The sequence below is a fragment of the Parus major genome, chromosome 19, assembly GCF_001522545.3.
Source record: "Parus major isolate Abel chromosome 19, Parus_major1.1, whole genome shotgun sequence".
In the NCBI taxonomy this organism is placed as follows: domain Eukaryota; kingdom Metazoa; phylum Chordata; class Aves; order Passeriformes; family Paridae; genus Parus; species Parus major.
The window spans coordinates 9,788,757-9,810,679 of NC_031787.1; the positions used below are offsets into that span (position 1 = coordinate 9,788,757).

The following is a 21,923-nucleotide window of genomic DNA, read 5'->3' on the forward strand; positions in this document are numbered from 1 at the left end:
TTCTTGTTAATGCTGTAGTTATTGTTGTTTGTTTGCCTCGTTATACACACTAGTAAAGAACTGTTATTCCTATCCCCAGATCTCGGCCTGAAAGCCCCTTGATTTCGAAATTATAATAATTTGGAGGGAGGGGGTCTACATTCTTTTATTCCAAGGGAGGCTCCTGCTCTCCCTAGCAGACACCTGTCTTCTAGAACCGAGACAGGAGGTGTAAGGAGTGTTGCTGTTAAAACTTCTGAGTGCTGTAAGAATGAAAAGTAGTGCCAAGCCTGGCACTGCTAGGGTTTCTTTGCTGCTGGTGCCTGCCCAATTTCATGAGTGTATTTACACGTGGCTCTGCCTTTGATTTTTCTATGCTTTTAAATTGTTTGTTAAAGAGGAGGAATTGACATACAGAAGTGTGTGGTGTTTATGAGGATGTTTCCTTTCATCACAGTTCTCTCTGGGGACGTTGTGTACCTTCCTGGAGTTCACAGTGAAATATTTATTCCTGCAGCTGTGTTCATAAGCTCATGTGGTCACTAGGTGCCAACCACTTCCATTTTGGAAATCATACTTTTCCCATCTTGCCTGCTGTGGTAGCTGAAATTATGGAGCATTTTGAGTTGAGATCCTCTGCTAAACCCTGTATGTTTCTTCTTCCGCTATGCTCTGTAGTAGTCATTTACAAGATCTGGTAGCATGTGTATGTGTAAGGCTCATTCAATGAAGAAACTGTGGAACTTAACACAGGAACTATCTCATGCTGTGATTTTCAGAGCAGGATTGAGCTCATTGATGCATGCCGTTATTTTCCTATAAACAGTGCAGTTTGCAAAACTGCATCTGCAGTATATTTACAGTATTCTTTCACATTTGTGAATAGAAAGCATATGTCACAGTCTTCATGTGAACATATTTCTTATGACAGATTTGTCATTATAAAGGGCTGGCAATAGTGCAGCAGATGGCAAGAAACGGCATCATTTCTGACGGGAGCATGAAAAGGGAAATAGCAGTTTTCTTTTGGGACTATCACCACTTTATGCTTTGTAGCCAACACAAGTTCTCCTTTTTTTTTTTTTTTTCCTCCTTTAAATCTTTCCTAACTAACATGGCAAAATATGAGGGATATTTGAAACGGTCTATGTAATAAAATAAATTAAAAAAAGAGAAGCTGTCTTGATTCTTAGTATGCATTTGAACCTTACGTCATGATCTCAGAAGTTTTGGAATCACCATATGAATTCTCTTGTCCTAGATTCAGGGTACAAACTTATTTTTCAGTCATGTATCAAACCCATGCCTTTCATGCTTGCTTTGGGGTGTTGAATCACTCAGTGTTTTTCCTTTCACCTGGCTTTCTTCTCATGGTGATTTTGAGATCTGATGTATTCCACATGAAGAGACAGGGCAACAAGTTACTTCCAGCAAAGTTAGAGATGCCAAACTTGCTTAGTGTCTCTGAATCACTGGTGAGCATGTATCATTCTGTTTGTCTACCAAATTTCCTGTGAACAGAACTGTATGTCTTGAAATTAGAAAAGTGCCTTACCTCCATAGATGTCTGTAAAAGACGTAACAGACAAATATTTACTAATATGTCTCTTTTCCTTTCAGGTGAATTATATAGAACCTCTTTAAGAAAACAAAGGTTCCCTGCACAAGACAGTATTGAAATACATGAGGACAATGGGGTGAGATTTTTTCCTGAAACAAGCTGTGCTGATTTTCAAGGAGTAGACATGTGAAAGTACTTTCATATTGTGTTATGCAATTGTAAACTCATCTCCTGACTTAATGTGTTTTTCCCTTGTTTAGTAGGTGCACATGCAATCACTGAGAAACATCTAAAAAGATTTTTAGACATTGCATACTTAGGTGGAAATAGGACTCAGTTTTCTGAAGAGAAATTATGTCTGCTTAGTACTTGACTGGGAATCCAGGTTTTGTGAAGCAGATTCAGCAGCAGTCATGAATTTGGTAATAACAGAATCAACTTATTTTAGAAGCAGGAAAGAATCTCAACACGTTGTGGTCCTTCCAGAAAACTGATTAAGGACCTCTGTCCACACATAGGACAGGTAATGGAAATGTCTACTTTACCATTTTTGAAGAACTCAGTTCTACAGCCCCCTTAAAATGATGACAGTCATTGATTGACTTCAGATGTCCAGTTGATTAGTACTTGAGCACCTTATCTAAGTGATGGTTGAGCTACTTTTGACAGACAAATTAATTTTATTCTCTTTGAGTCTTCCTGTGAAAGATATCAGTTAAATCCAGCTGAGGGACTTCTCATACCAGTAACTTCAGCAATATTGACCCCCTTGAATTTTTCCTTTTTGAAGCTTTCATTTCCACCAACTCCTCAGCAGTGCTGCTTACTTACAAGCAGACATTGTCCATGGAAGAAACTACATTTAGCTTTTAAATGGAATTAAATTTCCCTTTTGAGAACTGGAATGAAAAACCTTATGGAGAAGGAAATTGTAAATCAGTGCATGGAAAAACGGAATGTGAAAAATGCTCGTATGATTCTCCTGTATTTAAGCAGTTACAAATCAGGTCAGAAAAATGCCTTCACAGTGAATACTTCTACTGGATACTTAAATTCATGGGCTGAACAGAAATAGTAGAATAACCTACAGTTCTCTCATTTTCAGACATTTCTCTGTCACCATTATACAAGTGCTAAAGTTACTAATTTCCCTTAATTCCAAAACTTAAGAATAAACTGTCCAGAACATACCCTGATTCTGAGTAAATCACCCAATCTAGCATTTAATGATCCTTAGACAAAAAACATTACTGTTGTTTTTTCAGTGTGTTCATATTTGGTCAGGAACTAGAAACCTTCAGGAATCATGTCATTCAAAGTGAAGAAGAAAACAGCCATCAAGGTTTAACAACAAAAAAATCTAATCTTTTAATGTATTGCTGATTTCTTGGAGTGCACATGACTATCAAGGGGTAAAGAAGAAAAAAAAGTGAAATTGTGAGACATTCAAAATGCTTTTCCGGTTTCAAGTAGGAAATATTTTGGTTATTCTACAAAACATGCTGATTATTGTCTGTGTATGCAGCTATTAACATATGTGTAAATTCTTTTGTGAGTTTTATGGCTATCAGCAATGGTACATTTTTTTACTTTTTCTGTAAGTGTTTTTCATTTTAATAAGAAGCTACCAGTCTCAAAAGTCTGAGATAACTGTATCATCTGCTTTTGCTGAATATTTTAATTGGCAGAGAAGTTTGTCTTTTTTGGACTTGTGATGGTTTGAATGAGAGCCTTGCCAGTAAATGAAGCAATCACTAGGATACCTAGACAGATGATTGCTTACGCTGCCTGTGGAGGTTGGAATTTTTTTCCAGTTTCAGAGTATTTAAAGTAACTTCCGATGCATGCAAAACTGACTTTGTTGATCTGAAACCTACTCTGTGCTGCTGGGTTTGTGTCAGAGCATAGTGGGCTCTATATGATTCAGACATACTTGAACTAAATGGAACACAGATCATGCGCACATGCACACACATGCCCCCACCCACTCCAGTGAAAGCAAGTATCACAGAATTATCACAGTGGGAGTGGGAGAAAAAAAACATCACTGCTAATGTTGACACCAAGTAAACTAACAAAGTCCATAAAAATGCCCCCTCCTTTCCTGTTTTGTGTTTTTCTTTCAGGAAGGAGTTCAACACCAGAATTGTAAAACTCATGTGTTAATTTTGATCCTACATGGGGGGAACATATTAGACACTGGAAGTGGAGACCACAGCAGTAAGCTGGCAGATATCAACACCTTCAGTTCTGTGTTTGAGAAGGTGACCCGAGCCCATTTCCCTGCCTCTTTGGGTCACATCTTAATGAAACTTGTTCCCTGCCCAGCAATCTGTTCAGCAGCTTTCTCTCTTGTTTCCAGGTGAGTTGCTGTGCATTCCCTGGTGTTTGGTTATGAATTGTGATTTTAATGATTTTCTGTGACACATATATTTCATAATGAAATTTTGTGAGTCATTCTTAATCTTTTGCTGACTGCAAGACTTGCAACAATCTTCTGTCTTTTTCTAAGTGGATGAATTTGATTTAAAAACCATTTTTATTGGATATATCCACTTCAGAAGCTGCTCTTCCTCAGTGTTTTTCAGATTGCTTTTTTAGTCTTGAAATTCACACATTGAATGACAGAATGTTTTCAAGTAACATTACTTTCTGTAACATAAATATTTTAAATGGCAGGATAGAGAAATGAGAAAGAAATGCATACTCCTGCATCAACTCTTCTACAAGTGCAAACCAGGATTAGCTGCTGAACTGTGGTGAGGGAAGGAGAGAATCAGATTTTCTTGATTTCTATTCTTGTAAACAGAGACACTTCTCGTTTTGTCTGGGGCTTCCCTAAGTGATGGTTGCTTTTAGAATCCTTTTTGTTGCAGTATAGAGCCCAGAGTTACATTTGAACCTCATGTAGAGCAGAAAACACTGCAGAAGAGTTGAGAAGGTAATAAAGCCTTGGGTTGATATGTAATCATGACTAATCTTGAGTAATGCCTTGGGTTTTTTAAGGAGTTGAGTTCTCTGAGAAAATGATCCTTCCTGTGTTTGCTCATTGTAATCTGCAGTGGCCCAACCCATTTCTGTTAGTAACTGCTCATTCTCTAGTGCTGTATGCTGCATCTTGCAGTTTTCCTGATGATAACATGTTCTTTTCTAGCCTAAATCCTTACAGCTATGATGAGAGCTGTCTCAGCAGTAGTGAAGACCACATCCCACTGGCTGCCTTGCCTTTGCTGGCTGTTTCATCTCCTCAGTACCAGGATGCAGTTGCCATGGTGATCAGTAGAGCCAATCAAGTTTACAATGAGTTTCTCAAATCTACTGACGGGGCTGGTTTTAATGGACAGGTAGGACTATTTTCTCTTACATCAAAGTAAAATTTCTTCAGAGCAAGGCTGTTTCTTTTCAAGCCATTGTGTTGAGTGGCATGAGTTATGAGTGTGGGACAGTAAAAATATGATGAATAAATGTTAGCATGGGATCACCCACACAAAATGCCTTCTCAGTGTCCAGCACAAGACAGGCACTTCTGGAATCCTGTGCACTATCTCTTGTGGATTTACTCAGCTGTTGGAAGATTATATACATTTTCCCACAAGCATTTTGACTCCTAACCTCTTACTTTCCTATGCTACAGTAAGCAGGGTACATAGTGGACAAGCATGCCAGCCCGAGACAAATTATCATCTATGTTAATGAGTTCTTCAGACATAGTTGATGGAAAAATTGGGACACCATTAAGATCCTAAGAAATCCAATACTGAACTACGATTTCTTCTTTCCCTCCATGACTATAGTAATAAAACAATTGACAGTAAAGAAACATAGAAGACAAATATCAGTTGCTAGCAGTGTTGCAGATTTCCTGTCTAACTCTGGGGAAATAATGCAATTTTTCTGGTGTGACCCGCGCACTGTTTCTTTCAACTGACAATAACTGTCAGTTACTGTTCCTGCTTCACCATCTTTAGTCTACAAAACCTCCTGCTTCACATAGAAATATGATATTGATACCCTGTGTGAGTTACTGATATTATTCATAATGGGGCTGTCTACAAGGGCCAGGAACATGTACTTCCTTTAAGTGCAGTGACCTTCACACTTCAGAAAAAGAAAGAAAATACATTTAGTATAGAGTATAGTGTAAACTTTGAAGGGAAGCATGTGTCTTATTACACAAATTCTTTTCCATGACACTAATAAGATTATGCTGTGATATGTCAGTATTTTTAGACTAAAATTTAGTTGGAAGCCATTTTTACTATGTAAACTGTTCTTGATTAAAGCATAAAACCAGCCCAGCTGCAGTGACAGAGCATTATGAAAGGTGAAATTACGTAAAGAATGATATGAGTTACAAAAATAATATGAACATTTTCTCAATAGAACTTTAGTATTACAATTTTTTTCTTTGACAAAGCTACAAAAAAATCTCCCTGTTGTGGTTTATAAATAATATATATTACTTCTTGTGGAGAGTCTGCTTGACTTCTCTATGTTCCACAGAATATTCACATCAACTGCCCACACTGTTAAAATTGAAGTGACTTCTCTGTGCTCTCTAAAGTGCTTTGCTTTCCTCCTTAGATAGAAATTTCAGCTCTGTCTCTAAATAAGTCCTGTACTGATTTATATATCATATATCTTGACATGCATCCTGTGTGGATCTTTCTTTTCATATTTTTGTCTCTTCTGTCAATTTACACTGAAAGTGCATTAGATCAGATTGCCTTTTTGATTTTATATAGTATCTGGAACAAGTTAACTGCCTTACCTTAATGCCAATAATAGTAAGGATTAGAAACAAAATGGTAAATTGAAGAAGATATTGCCAACTCCCTACAAAAAGTGCTGTTAATTTTTTTGAGATTACCTGAATCATAAGATTTTCAGCTCTTTGTGGACTTCATTATGCATAGGAATTTGAAATCAAAGAGTAAAATGACATGCTGTTCAATTGATCAACTTTAGAAACAGAAATGCCTTAGGATAGATATCTCCTCACTACATTTTGATATTTTATTTTTTAAAGTGTTTTTTTATAATTTTAGTTGAATACAAGAGATGTACTCACTATAGGAAGAGTGCTGCATGGACATGTACCGAGAGGAGTCTGAGGTTTTTCCCTACCTACATCTTGAAAAACTCGCTTTTCCTAACATTCTTCACTTCATAAAAAGCATGCACAACATCCTGTATCCAAAACTTGTAGTTTATTGTTGTAGTCAAGCTGAATTTAGAAGTTAAAGTTTGTAATATCTTCTGTTATGCTAATCAGATTTGGGAACAACAGATTAGACAGTTGTTTCAGTTTGAACATCATAAGGAGAGGCTTGCTGAAGCATGCTATCAAGCTGTTACTCATGCTCAGACACAGACTGGGAAGCAGGGAGAAAGAATCATCTCATGTGGGATGGGGAGGTGTTCAGTGGAATTAGCTTGTGAGGGAGATTCTAGTGTACCATAAAATTACTCTTGAATTCCCAGTTTTAGTAGCATATGTATTTTGAATTGCCATACTTTGAAGATAGCCTCCATGTGAAGCAAGAGTGACACTTCCTGCTTAATACATAATTTTAAAGTTTTGTTCTCTTGTCGTGACAGGGGAGTGTCAATCTGTAAGGTTCTCTCCCCTATATGACTCTGAAGAAAATGTTAAGTGGCTTAAAGTCTTTGTGACACTGGTCCAGTGATCTGGACTTAATGAGCTGGAATCTGGCTGCAAGCAGCTGGAAGAGTTCCCATCCATTTGGCAGAACTCACACTCATCAAAATAGTCCCTGGGGCAGATATTCTTCACATAGGGCATATTTCTGGTGATAAAAGAAAGTAGAAAAAAGTAGCTGCAATATAAGTGAAAGTGCAAAAACCAGTATCAAGGGGATGAAGTAAGACAGAAACTCCTCTGCATTTCTGTGATGCTTTTTGTCTCTTTCAAAAACACTTGCTACATCTTCAAAAAAAATCTTTTTTTCAGGTGTGTCTTATAGGTGACTGCATTGGAGGAATTTTGGGCTTTGATGCCATCTGCTATAATTCTAATACAGCTTATGAGAGTCGGAACAGTAGCAGGAGAGGAAGCATCAGCAGCATCCAGGTGAAGAGAAAAAAATACACACAGCTGAAACCCTATAGATTTATTCCATGAAGGAAATCAGCTCCAGAGGAAATTTAAGGATTTGGTAAATTGCCATGATAGAGTAGGATTCTGCCTGTGTATCAAAAATTTGCTGTTAAAAATTAAGTTGTCAACTTCAGTTTTATGATATACAGAAACAAGTAGTGAAGGCTTTATCTGTTAGCCTTTAAAGTAGGATTACCAAGTGCTCTATATGGTCCTTAACTGTGGATGCAAACACATCCTTGATCAGAAGTCTCTGGTAGGCTGCCATTTTTGTCAAAATATTTTCTTTCTTTTGTTCTTTCTTTCTTTTCACCTGGGATCTGGGATTCCTTACACTATTTTCTGGGGGTAGTCTAGTATTAAGACATACTATGAATAAGTTTTAGTGACTAGTGAAAGAATGCCTCTTTCTTTATAAGGAATGTAAATCACCTGCGGACCTGTGAATGAACCACTGAGTGTCCATGCAAGTGCTGCATTTGCACAGAAGAGAGGATTCATTCTACCTGTGATCCAGGAAAGATTTTATGGTAGTAAAAGTACAGGTTTTAAAGTAATGCTACCATGTAAACTTCATTATTGTGTGAAACACACTTGAGAAAGAAAGTAAATGAGAGTTGGGAGATAGATGTATGCAAGAAGGAAGGGAACAACTTTGAATCCTTTGTGCTCTCTTGTGCAATGCTGAGCTGAGCCGACTTTCCAGTGACTTTCTCTAGGGTAATCTCACAGAGATCTAATCCCATTTCCTTCTAAAACTAATTTTTCTTTGCTCATTGAATTTGGCTGTGCCTGCCCCTCCACTTTGTCTAATGAGGATGCCACTATAGACTGCCATGAGGTCTCCCATCAGTCCCCTTTTCTCCAGCCTGAACAAACCATGAAACTGCAACTACTCCTCATATGACTTCCCCTCCAGACCCTTCACCATCTTTATAGCCCTCCTTTGGACACGCTCTAGCAGCTTTTGTATCTTGTATTGCTGTGCCCAGAACTGCACACAGGACTCAAAGTGAGGCCACACCAGAGCACAGCAGAACAATCACCTTCCCTAGACTGGATGGCAGTGCTGTGCCTGATGCACCTCAAGGTGCAATTGGTCTTCCTAGGTGCCAGGGCACACTGTTGATTCATATTCAACTTGCTGTTGACCACCACCTCCAAGACATCTTTCTGTATGGCTGTTCTCCAGCCTCTAGTTCTCCAGGTTTTATGCATGCTTATTATAAAAAAACAGATCTTGCATACCTCATGCATACAGATCTTATGCATGAATGAGGTGCGAGGTTCCATCCAATGGCATTTATTTTGAAAAGCAGCATCTGCAGCATCAGCTGCAGCATTATTATGCAGCATGCAGCATTTTTATGAACAATAATAAATTATCTTTATGATATGGTACCACTGGTCTCTTGCACCCTGCAGCAGCTAAAATTTTAAAAAAATCAGATCCCATATCCATGGAACATGATGAGCAAGATCATTAATGTTTTAATGTGCATTTTGTGCACTCAGGTAAGACCCCTTCTGATTACCTTATGATATTTATAGTTCTCTAAGCATGATGAAGTCATGATGGATAAAGCTTTTGTGTTAATCCTCCTTCCCATCCCTTGCATCCCCCTCCACCCTCAAATTCCTGATTCTCTTTCCAGTTTTTGGGCTATTATCTTGAAGAGAAATTTAGTCTTCATCTCTTTCCTTTCTGCTGCAAAGAGAAATTTTTAATCCCTTCCACCCTTTGTTGGATAAAGTGAGGTCATATGTATAAATGTAGGCATTTCATATAAGCGTTTTTATATTTTATTATCTGTCTAAATCTTCGCTTTGCTCTGTTCATTTTCTGAAGGATAATCCACTCTTAGCAGAGGACTCCAGTCTGGGTGACAGCAAACACCTGAGCAAAAGCAATATTGACATCTCAGGAATCATGGAGGATGAGAAGCAAAGGCTGTCGCTGCCTCGGAAACAGAGTGACTCATCCACTTACGACTGTGATACCATAACCCAGCACCATGCGTTCCTGTCCAGGTAACCAGTGGTTGATGACTGAGTAAAAGAAATGGGCTTGCCATTGAAAAGAGCCTGTTGGCACCAGAGCACAGAGGCATTATTATTGGTTGTAGTATGTTTCTGGAGGTTTGCTTAAAGTTCTCAGAGAAAACGATGGATTTAGTGGGTCTAATATGAACATACTCATATCTGGGGAGTTTTTTATTTAATCTTTATTCAGTTGTGAGGGCTTTGAACATGCAAAAATGAATGCACAAAGTTCTCCTTTCTTCAGTACAGCTCACTCAAAACAAGATGGATGAATACTTATAATTGCAAATTTCTGTTACTTATTTCTTTATAACAATCCCTCTGACTACACTTTCAGGACTTTTATTATTGTCTGGTAAGAATTATAGCTTTAGGTGTTCCCATTGTTCTGTGAGCTATTCAGATCAACTTTAAAACAACAACTACAAAAAGCCCTGCATAAACATTTGGTGTAAATAAGGAGGGGATTGGAGGGAGAAGTTAACTTAGTTTTCCTTTATCCTGAAAAACCTTTCAAATACATGGGATGGGAATGTAAGCATTCCCTTTGTCTCATTGTTCCTGCTGGTTCTAAGCTATTTGGTTTTTTACTTACCTGAATTATTTGGGCTTTTGTTTCCTCTATTTATCAACCTATTTCCTTTATTTCATTTTGAGTGATGCAGAAGAGGAGGTTTTACTGTGTGTTGAAGTTTCAGTTCTGCTAGAGTTGAGTATAGGGCAGACTTAGTACTGTGCCTTACTTCAAGTCTGGCATTTTTCTTACTAGCAGGTTAAGGTAATTCTGTAGCCTTGCTTTGACTGAATGTCCTTTGCTTTGCTTTTGTTGACTATTCTGCATTCATTTTGAAACCATTGCATTTTCTGGATATCAATGTGTTGTAGAATGTTTTCCCTCTGAGACAGAATGGTTGGTTTTCTCTTGTCTGCAACTGAAAACATGAAGATGTTTTTGGTCAGTCACTTTTAGGTTCTTTGTAGGAGAAATACTGTGTTGTATTTAAAACAGTAAACTTGAATATTCATGGTCCTTGCAAAACTTTACCAAGTGTTCTGTAGAAAAATTGCAGGAAACTCTTGCATGTTGAAGGTAGTAAATTTGCTGAATAGCTGCACTGAAAATCATGGCTGCTATACTGCAATATCATTTTACAGTTTTAAGGTGTACTGTTTAGATCTAAATGGCAGAGCTAGAGCTTTCTAAGCATCCTGTTTCAGGAGTGTTCTTTTTTTTCTGAATACCCATTTTTATTTTTGATTAAGTATTTTCTTTGTTCAGCATACACTCAAGCGTGTTGAAAGATGGTGCAGACCTTCCTCCAGTGGATTCCAGTCTCTCAGAAGTAAATCTGGGCCGATTTGAGTTTGAGGTGTCTGATTTCTTCCTTTTTGGATCACCTCTTGGTTTGGTGCTGGCCATGAGGAGCACTGTTCTGCCTGGTCTGGATGGTAAGCTCTTCTTGGGGTTAAAATACAGGATGCGTAATGACCTTTGTAAACAAAGAGGCTCATAAAAAAAGGAGGTGAATAAAGGAGCCTAGCTAAAGTCAGGGAGAGAGGTAAGTTTCTTCCTTTAAGAGATGGGAACATTAATGTAGGTGGGTACTGAGGGGATGAGGATTGTTCCAGAGCTGCCACTGCTCACTTACAAAAGCGTTATATTCTGCTGTTAATCATATATTCCATGTCATAAATCATGAAGCTTACACTTCACCGAGGATCAGTACTTGAAAACAATACCAAGAAGAACATCTCTGCTTTGTTCAGCATTACCTCTTGTTCATGTCTGGCTTCACAGGTGGATTTGGCCCTCGGGTAGGTTGCTTGTGAGCCATTCTTCCTCTCTAGTAACAGAACCTAGTGATCAGACACAGAGAAGATTTTTTTAGTTTTATTTCTAAAGCATCTGGATTTTTTAAATTTTTCAGTTAAAAGCTTACTTTTCATTATTCAGCACATGCTTTGTCTCTTTGCATGGCATGAGCTTTGGATAGAGCTGCATCTTTAGAGGAAATGATGCATTCATTTATCAGATGAGGGAGAAAATCTGTTGTAATAATGAGAAGAGACAACAATTCAGAACTCCAAGGGATTTTTTTTTCCTAGCCAGTAGTCCTTTCTCCAGTCTCTGCTCTGCTAGGTCCAGACACTTCAACAGGAAAATTTCATGTTAATTACTAGTATTTTAAACTATTTTCTTCAAATTAGTTCTCACTTCTATCCTTCCTCTGGTATCCTGCAAAGGAGTATACTTTGAGAGCAGCTCAACTGATGGGCCTTTCAAACACATTCTGAGGTGAGCAGTGTCTACTTGAAGCATTATTAGCCTTTAGAGGTGCATATGATAAAAGAATCCCATTTAAAAGTGTTAATTGTGACACAACTGAGAGTAAAACAGGCAGATTGAAAGCTATCATGCAGACAGTTGGAAATTAGTTGAGAAGAGTCAGGTATCCTCTTTACTGAAGTGAAAGGTAGAAAGCTACCTGAAAAAGTGACGGGTAAAATTCAGATGTGTTTATGTATTTGTTTTGTTAGAATCAGTTTTTTATAATAAAAATCCCTTTTTATAAAAATCCCTTTTTATAAAAGGGAAGGTTCTGCTGTCTCCTAGGCTTAAGTTGTCTGGATGTCACAAGCCCATCAGACCATTTTGCTGGTAAATATTTGAAGTGCTGAGCATCACAGCTATAATGCTCAATAATATGTTTACAAGATTTTTAACTTCTTTTTTCTTCTTTGCTTCCATCTGTTTCTCTTCTGCTGCTCTTCACATTTCCTATGTGCCTGCATCTCAGCTTGGGATGTCTCTGTAAACTCCTGTGCAGTGAAGTGAATTCCTTGCATATGAAATAGGAAAAAATTCAGTTAAATTTCTTTTGGCCACGTGTGCTAATCTGGAGGTTGCAGAAGACTGTATTAACTATGTTTCTATACAGATTCCTTGAAAATTGTAAAGCAGCAATACTGACCTCTCTTTTTCTGTCTCATTCTCATCCAAGTATGCCAGGTCCGACCAGCCTGCAGCCAAGTGTACAGCTTCTTTCACTCTGCTGACCCCTCTGCCTGCAGACTTGAACCATTGTTGGAGAAAAAATTCCATCTTCTTCCTCCATTCAATGTCCCACGATACCAGAGATACCCTCTAGGGGATGGAAGATCTCACCAGTTAGGTACAGTGCCTGTTTTCATAGCTGTCATTGTGTGTTGTTCTCTTAAGTGTTCTCTTCTTACACAGCTCAAGAGAATTTGAAATAGCAATGTGCTGGTATGCTAGAAAAAAGTCATCTGGGACTGAGTTAGTACAGATATACAGTAAGTGTGGAACGAAGAAGATTACTAAGAAAAGATTATTCTTATACATGAGGTTTGTGATAGTAGATGTGTTAAAGAGGAGTTTATACCTCTTTAGGAGGTGATATCACTTTTCTAGTTGAAGAGTCACTTGGAAAATTCTATGTCATTGACTTTCATTTTAAACAATTTATTTTTACAATTAGTTGACCGCTATTTTTTTTGGTCACTTGTCCATTAGTTTGTTGTAGATACCTACTACAACATATCAGACCACTGAGCAGTCTTAATTGCTCTTCTCCTAGGTGAGTAACTGAACAATAGTTATGTTGGTACTAAAAATTTGAATACGGGGAAAAAAAAACAGAAATAGATTGATTTCTGGGGAAGAAAGAGAAAGGAGTGGATGAGCAAGATGCTAGTAGAAGGAATTGTGCTTTCTTGACCTTATAGAAAATTAGGTAAAATCACATAGTCATAAAGTATCTTTGACTTTTTTCATGTTACGCAAAAAATTACATTTTGCTTATGTCAGAAAGAGGAACAGAGAAGTATCACAGACTCCCAGGGCTGTGTAATTCTTCTCAGGAAATTACTTTAAATTGAGTAGGGTTGAGTGTGAAGTAAAATAGCATCCCAGCATCACTACCCAGTTAGGAAGATCCTGGCCAAAAGCACCCAGCTGCCATTGCACATTCATGGCAGTAGGGTGTGTCCTTTCTCCATATAGTCATGCTGTGTCATGCTATTCTCACTCTGAAGAAGCAAGTTTCATCCATGGCCATTGAAAGTGATATTATTCAGGAAAATGGTCATTAGCCCTGTATTTTAAAATAAATGAATAATTAAGTAAGATAATACACAGAAACACTAGTTTCGAAACCATGGTGTGCATTCTTTCTTTTTAATGTTATTTTCATTTTTGTAACCTGCAGGTGATGCTCTCCACAATCACAGTGGTCTGTTCCTTGAGAATAGCTCTTTGAACATACCTTTCTCTCAGGAGAATCCTGGATCTCCAACTGCTTCTGATCAATCACAAGGGAAAACAAGAAAGTTGAGCTTGGGCAGCACAAACAGTGAAAACTCCGGGTCCACTGAAAGTTTGCCATCAGCATGCTTCACCAACAGTGAGTGAAGCCTGGTGCCATGTGCTGTTGGATATGGCAATAGCCTTTCCCTTCACATTGTTTCTGTGAAAAAAATGATTATGAACAGAAAAGATATCTGCTTGGAATTTGGGAAGAATGACAATAGCCCAATTTTCTGCAATTTTACATAACACAATTTATCTTCCTTTTCTCTTTGTAATTAGATAAATAAAGTACTAGAAAAGAAGTCACAGTTTTATATTAAGGTACCACTTATAAAGAGCCACAAGAGTTGCAAACCAACAGGGATTTATGATGATGTTCCAGGTATGAAGCAGTATAGGTAGATAAGATTTGTTACTCAAAAGTGCTATAAAACATTATATTGTCCTGCTATGGGCAACAGTCGTATGTCTGTCTGTCTGTCTGTCTATCTATCTATATATCTCAATATTTACTTTGCTGTTGGGGAGGCCTTTGCAATTCTTATCCTATAACTTGATCATAAAAGTACTAGTCTTTCACTGTACATTTTCCATGGACTGGAAAGCAGTGGGGATCATGGTGAGGTGATTTCTGCTTCCCAAAACTTGGACACAGAAGAACTATTTAGGTGGCAGGCAGTTAAGTGATCTTAACTTAAGTCAGACCTTACTTAAGAAAAGTCAGTAAAAACAGTACTTTCGTGAATGACAGATACCTTTAACAGACTCAAAATGTCAAGATTAAGAAAGCAGAAGACTTAATTCCATTATCTAGCTTAAAAACGAAGACAGCAAGAAATTTATTGATATAGAAATGTTTTGCTATTTTGTTTCATTTTTTTGTAGTTACTGCAAAGTGGTGGGGAACAAAACGAATAGATTATGCCTTGTATTGTCCAGATGTGCTGACAGCCTTTCCAACGGTGGCCCTGCCACATCTCTTTCATGCCAGCTACTGGGAATCAACAGACGTTGTGGCCTTCATCCTAAGACAGGTAATTGATATTTATTTTTTTTTCTCTCTGCAACAGATAACCTTGTGATTGTTAATTGCATTTTCCAAGGGTCAGTCTTGTAATCTTTAGGTCAGTTAGATGGCTAAGTGCATCACATACAAATTCATGTAGGAGTGACAAATCTGGATTTATTGGAGAAGTAAAGGGGACAGTGAGCCCACCATTATCACTGCTGAGTTTGTGACCAGTAATATTGCACTTTCATGCATACCTCACCTGTCCCATGCCCCAGATCAGTTTTACCCTGTATTATATATGAATTTTATCCTGTTTTTGAAGGAGTAGGCTATCTCCAGCCTTATATAATTATATATCTCCCTATTAAGTATGAAATTACTAGCATACATCTGATAGTAAACCAGTTTGAAAGTACTGCTTCCATAAGAAAGTCAAGTCTCTCCTTTACAGGAGGCTTTCTTAGCTTTTGTATGTGCATTACAGCTTTTAGAATTGAATAGGCCTTTCAAGCATTTAGAACATGTCTGTAAAGCAGTATGTGAGCTTACAGCACTACATAAAGGACTGGTTAGTTCCAGTACAGTCTGGACCTTCTGCCCTTGTTGCAGGTTAAGATTAGGACTAATGGCTCCTGAATGCCCTGTGGGTGCATATATTGCCTTGCCTGCACATTACCCCAAATGAATAGAATTTATGCCAGTTTGTTAAAAACCATGATTACTTCTCAACATTACTGTGATTTGTTGCAAACCATCTGCTTTGCTGACTCTGCAGCATGATTTTACTAAAGGGATTTCTTATAAGACATCTTTTAAAATGGTTCTAGACCACTCTTCTAGCAAGGGCACTAAGAGTGTAAAACTTCAGCACAGAAAACCATCTGTTGAACTTGAAAAATTTACTAACCTATTTCTCATTCAAAATAGCTATTTGTGATTGCAGGTACAACCCACAGATTTCAGTGAGACAGGGCTTCTGGTTTCAATTGAAATGTGGCATAACGCACACACAGGTTCTGAATTCTGTGGGTTGTGTCCTGAAATCTGAGTTGGACATGCAAGTTTCTCGGTAAGTGTATGATATTTACGTTATAAGAATGTGTGTGACATAATAGGGATCTGCATTTTCACAAGTTGGACTTCATTGGGTCCTTGTGGGTCCCTGCCTATCACCTACTGCAGTAGTAATACCCAGATGGGATAAGAAACCTTCTCTCTGAGTAGATGTGTAGAAAATCAATACAGCTGAAGTCAGGAGTCTGACATCTGCCACATAAAGGACATTAAAAAATGCTTCTGTGGTTTTAAGCTACTTTACTGACTTTGCAGACCATAATCAAGACAATGTGACTGTCACTTGATGCCATCCTAATGTTTTCACCATTTTCTCTGGAGGAATGTGCAGGCTCTGTTGCAAGTGAAAAAGCTGTTCAATATGTATTTGAGATTAAGTGCTGGCCAACAAAGTGTAAGCAGTTTCTTTATCTTTGCAGTTAATGTGAACATATGGCTTTACTTCTCTCTACTTCCATTGTTTTTTTGGCTCTGCAGTGTCACTCAACTAGGGCAGCAGTGTAATTTCTCTTTCTTTGCCAAGTACTAAGACTCCACAGGCCACACACTATTTATTAAAATATTAATATAATTTCAGGTGATGAGGTATGAAAATGTAAATTTCAAGGAAAATGACAACCTGGATCCAGAAACACTAAGTCCATCCAATCCACGAGAAAAATGGCTACGCAAAAGGACACATGTCAAATTGAGGGTAAGTTTAACTCTGAATATATGTGGCAGATATGGAACATGGGTTTGGCAGAAATTTAAATGGGGTTTGATCGCCTTGAGTAAGAGTTTACATAACTGAATGTCACTAAAGAGCTGAAAACTGCTAACTTAATCCAGAGGCAGGCAGATTAACAGTTAGGGAATATGAGCAATTTTGTCTTGGTTTATCACTTCATGTTGGGAGAAAGTATATTTCTTTCTTTAAATAACAGACAGGCCCTAAGTTTCCATTATGCTAAGAGGTTTCTTTTATAGCATAAAAGACAAATCCATAAGCCAAGCAAAAATATTTCCTCCTGTCTTCAGGTGCTAAGTCAGTTAGTAATGTTAGTTAAAATGCATGTGCCCTGCACATAATGATGTGGCTCCATGACATCACTTGAAGTGAAAAAGAATTGGCTTTCCCTTAAATGTTCTCTCATACTTGGTCATCTTTAGCACTCTTTCTAGAAGGTCTGTTCAGGAACCCACCATTAGTGGAAATCAGGCTCCAGCTGATATGGGAATGCAGTGCACTTGATGTACATCAGACATACTGTCCAGGACTGTGTTTCCATGTTCCTGCTGATAACAAAACAGAGAGCAGCCTTGTGACAAAAACAAACAGTACTCTTCCCATCTTCCGCTCTTATTTCAGAATGTGACTGCTAATCACCGAGCTAATGATGTCATTGCAGCAGAAGATGGTCCTCAGGTACTAGTTGGGCGCTTTATGTATGGACCTCTGGACATGGTGGCTTTAACAGGTGAAAAGGTGAAGTCCAAGTAATCAATTTTCTTAGTTCTACTAGAAACAGTTGCTGAATGTAGCACACATGTATAGTGTCAGAGAAAGCCTTACAGTGAGGGGAAATGTGTGAGGGGAGCCCCCTACTACTTCAGCAGAAGTATGCTGTAAAGTGGGCTTTCCTGATAGCTGACCTTTTTCTGAGCTCTCGTCTCTCTTACCTGATTATGGCTGTCTCCTTTGGTTAATGGTGAGTATGCTGTACAGTGGTTTCTGAACCTGACATCCATCTGTACCACCTACTGGAGACAATTAACTTTCTGAGGAAGAAGGAGAAATAATTTTATAGTAGTTGATAAAGCACTAAAAGCAAATAATGTATCATCCTACCCAGGTAAAATAACGAGATAAAAGAATAGGCATTTTAGAGGCTAGGTGGCTGTTGTATCTTACACTTGGGCATGTAAAGATTAGTTTTAGAAATTAGTTGTAATGTGACACAATTGAAACTGTCATTCCTAAAACTGCCTGCAGAAGCCAAGCTTACAGCTAATAAAGCCAAGCATCAAGTGAACACATTTTTTCATATTCACTGAGGTTATAAGAGTTTCTGTGGAAATTAAGAGAGCAATGCTGCTGAGCTGAGGGCAAAACTGAAGTGTGGAGGCTTTACTTGGCCTGTTTCAGGTCCAGCAAAATATTTACTGTCCTTTATGTTGATTTTGATTAAATATTTCAGTTGAAGAAAACCACATGGATGAAATCTTTTGATAAGTTAAAGTGTTTTGGTTGTAGGCAAGCTTATGATTTGATAAAGATTTCATCTAAATAACCAGATGAAATTTTGTAGGTTTAGTGTGTATAAAGGTGATACAGTCATGCAAGGGAAAATTGTCTTTTTCCTAGTTCAGGGTTCCTCCCAAATTTCTTACCTCTATACCTATGTTTGACGCATGCAGTTCTAAAATCAGTGTTTTAAATTATGAAGACAATAAATTATGAAGGCAATAAACTCTTGTAATGTATATTAGGAAGCATTTGCTTATTGAGACGACTCTCTTTTAAGTTCTTACTGAGTCATGAAGTTCCTTCAAACTTCCTTGTAAGCTTTTACTACCAACCATGGTTGGGGACAATAATATTATCGAGGCTTGGCAGGCCTTTAAATGGGGGATGTTTTGTTGACTATCTCACTAGACTATTGTTTTGCTGGTTTTGCAGGTGGATATCTTCATAATGACTGAGCCATCTTCGGGTAGGTGGGTGTATTTTGACACAGAGATCTCCAACAACAGTGGACGAATATCCTACAATATACCTGAACAGAAGAGACTGAGAGTTGGTGTGTATCCCATCAAAATGGTGGTCAGGTAATAACTCCAAGCTGGAACTAAAGCTGTGATAGGTTGTTGTGATCAGGACAGAACTTCAAAACCAAGTTAAAACTTCATTTGAATCCCTACTTGGGAGATTAAATCAATGAGGTGAATTTAGCTGAAATGGAATGTGTTGTTATCCACCAGTTAATAGATTCCAAAGTCAGCTTACAATCCTGTGTAGTACTGCTTGAGGAGGAGAAAATGTTTTATCTCAGTTTAATAAAAAAAGGCAATCAATTCAAGAAAATAGAGTTACTGATAGACAAATAAAATTATATTAAAAAGTGAAGCTTTAGAGTGCAGGAGTAAGTTTCAAAGAGGAACAAAATAAATTGTCCTGTCTTTGTTCATTAGGCTGTGAGCACATATTGTGAGTAGCTTCATCACCATACATAAATGTGATCTTCATATTACAGGTTTTAGGGAACATGTGGTTGGATAGGAAGAGCTTTGAATTTCCTTGTCATTTGTTCATTTTTTAACATCCAATTCTCTTGGGGAAAATACATCATAAGGAAATGTTTTTCATATCTGTCCACGAGAAGAGTGATGTCTGACTACATTGTTTTTTGGCTGGTTGTTTTTGGTTGGTCGGTTGGTTGTTTTTATTTGTTTGTTGCTTTCGTTGTTGTTTTTTACTTTTTTCAACTGGCATTCCCAGCAATTCCCTGTAATTTACAAGGATAGAGGGTCATTAATTTTACCAACTGTTAAGCTCATGGATAAGTTTTGAGTAGTAATTTGAGTACTTCTAGCTGGTTTGCAGGGTTTTTATTCTAATTATTTCAGTTATTTGTACGTATGTGATTTCTTATTAAGATAAACTTCCAAATTTCTTTTTGGAAAACTATTTCCTAAAAGTGTTGATGCTTTGAGAAGGCTGACCTAGAACAGAGGCTAGACAGAGTAAGAATAAAGTAGGTATTTATTGAAAAGCCTTAAAGGATACACATTGGGTAGTACAAGAGCCTGGTCAGGGTTATATGCAAGATAGACCCAAAATGGTCACAAAATGGAAGGCTGGACATGAGGTTTCACACTTTTATAAGTTTTGGTCCATCTGCATATTGGGGTTAATTGTCCAATTGCAGCTTGAGGTTATGAAGTCCTGTCATTCTTATTTCCTCTCTTCAGTCCACTGTTGTTTATGCTTTTGGGCCTGAAACTTTTAACAATTGTCCTTGGTATCCAGCTAGAAAAGGAATTGTTTTGTCTACCTACTCTGTGAAGAGAACTCACTAACACTTAATATGAAGCTTAAAACTACACACCTGGGCAGTGCAAAATCTGAAAAATATGAAAGCTAAAACTTAAGGCATCAGTGTAAGTTTCAATTGTCCTATGTAAGACTGAAATCAGAAGCCACATTTGACATTGAATTTTAAAGCTGTAGGTCCAGATAGATCTATTTTCATATCTTAATTAGAACATGCAGAAAAATACATTCTGACATTTTGATTTTTAAATTAATTTATTGCTTTGACTCTCCAGAGGAGACCAGACCAGTGCTGCAAGTTACCTGACTGTACTGCCCCGAGGAATGGAGTGTGTTGTATTCAGCATTGATGGTTCCTTTGCAGCAAGTGTTTCAATTATGGGAAGTGACCCCAAAGTCCGAGCGGGGGCTGTTGATGTTGTCAGGTAAATGAGATTTGAGCACTTCAAATCTCTGACTTTCTGCTTGAACACAGTAGGAAGGAAAAAGGTTGTTACACTAAACAGACAGCAATTTTCTTAGGGCTCAGATTCTCTGCAGATAAATTTCTATATTTTCTTGCACAGCACATCTGCCTGAATTTCAGGGTAATATTAGAATACTGTGGATGACATTGAAATTTGTAGTTTAAGTTGCCTAAAGATAAAAAGTTTTTTCTTGGGAATGTGATCTTGAAGGGTTTGCAGTGAATTAATAATGATTCCATGTGTATTTTGTGTTTTACTAATTTCAAAAAAGGACATATTTGTACTTCAAAAATACCAAGTACCAGGAGTGAAAGAATGTTTTTTGGCGGAAAAATTAAAAGGCCTTTTAATCAATTCTTGCAGGTCTGTTAGTGTTGCACTGGATGGGAAAAGGCAGTTCTTATTTTGGAACTTGCATGGGCATGTAGAAATGTCACTTTCAAGGGTTTCCATTCCTTGCAGCTGAAATGGCAGGAAATCTCATTAAAAATTTCAAGAGTAGAAGTACCTATGTGTTGCAAGGTTTATTCTTAGTATATACTTTTAAATGGCTCTCATATTTTAGATAATATTTTGTGTAAGAACGTCTCGTGCTTTCCTCCATCTCCTGCAAGGTGTAGACATTATTACTTAGTTCCTTGATTTGGAGCAGAGACTTAGGTATGCTCATTTCCACTTGTTGAAGGATAGCATCTGACTTCTAACTGGTTTGAGAAAAGGTGCTGACCTTACCTGTGAGTGTTGTTTGTCTTTCTGAACTTATTTAACTGCTTCTTCTGACAGACATTGGCAGGACCTGGGATATCTGATTATCTATATCACTGGCCGTCCAGATATGCAAAAACAGCGTGTGGTTTCGTGGTTGTCCCAACACAATTTCCCACAAGGGATGATCTTCTTCTCAGATGGGCTTGTTCATGACCCACTGCGACAAAAGACCATTTTTCTCCGGAATCTCGTGCAAGAGGTACTAGAAACCTATTTATAGCCTTAAAACCTCTTTTCAGAGAATGTCATTCAGTAGAGATCTCCCTTCTTTCAGAACAGTAAGTCTTACTGAACATCACAAAGTCTTTTTGCCATTCCTCATTTCTTTTCTCACTTTTTAAAGAGCAAGGAAAGCTGATAAAACGTCCAAAGGGAACTCCAGTCGTGACAAATATGTAAATGATCTGCTTGTTCTTTCCTGTGCACATAGCTGTAGTTCTTACTCACATGTAGGCAGCTTTCTGTACCTTTCTTTAAAGCTAAAGATTTAGCTTTCTGTGGTTTACAGATTGAAATTGTTAACAATGAACTC

General features: G+C 37.8%; 1 protein-coding gene across 2 annotated transcripts in view; it reads left to right on the plus strand.

The window, feature by feature from the left end:
- Window positions 1-21,923, plus strand: part of PITPNM3 (PITPNM family member 3) — a 59,537-nt gene that overhangs the window by 31,160 nt on the left and 6,454 nt on the right. For both annotated transcript variants that reach the window (XM_015646308.3, XM_015646307.3), the window contains 14 exons: window positions 1,600-1,676; window positions 3,667-3,902; window positions 4,695-4,884; window positions 7,515-7,634; window positions 9,511-9,692; window positions 10,984-11,153; window positions 12,707-12,877; window positions 13,934-14,128; window positions 14,920-15,068; window positions 16,698-16,814; window positions 17,472-17,588; window positions 18,783-18,931; window positions 20,432-20,581; window positions 21,407-21,590. In XM_015646308.3, the coding sequence (XP_015501794.1) occupies window positions 1,600-1,676; window positions 3,667-3,902; window positions 4,695-4,884; window positions 7,515-7,634; window positions 9,511-9,692; window positions 10,984-11,153; window positions 12,707-12,877; window positions 13,934-14,128; window positions 14,920-15,068; window positions 16,698-16,814; window positions 17,472-17,588; window positions 18,783-18,931; window positions 20,432-20,581; window positions 21,407-21,590 (2,207 nt within the window). The remainder of the gene's footprint in view (window positions 1-1,599; window positions 1,677-3,666; window positions 3,903-4,694; window positions 4,885-7,514; window positions 7,635-9,510; window positions 9,693-10,983; window positions 11,154-12,706; window positions 12,878-13,933; window positions 14,129-14,919; window positions 15,069-16,697; window positions 16,815-17,471; window positions 17,589-18,782; window positions 18,932-20,431; window positions 20,582-21,406; window positions 21,591-21,923) is intronic.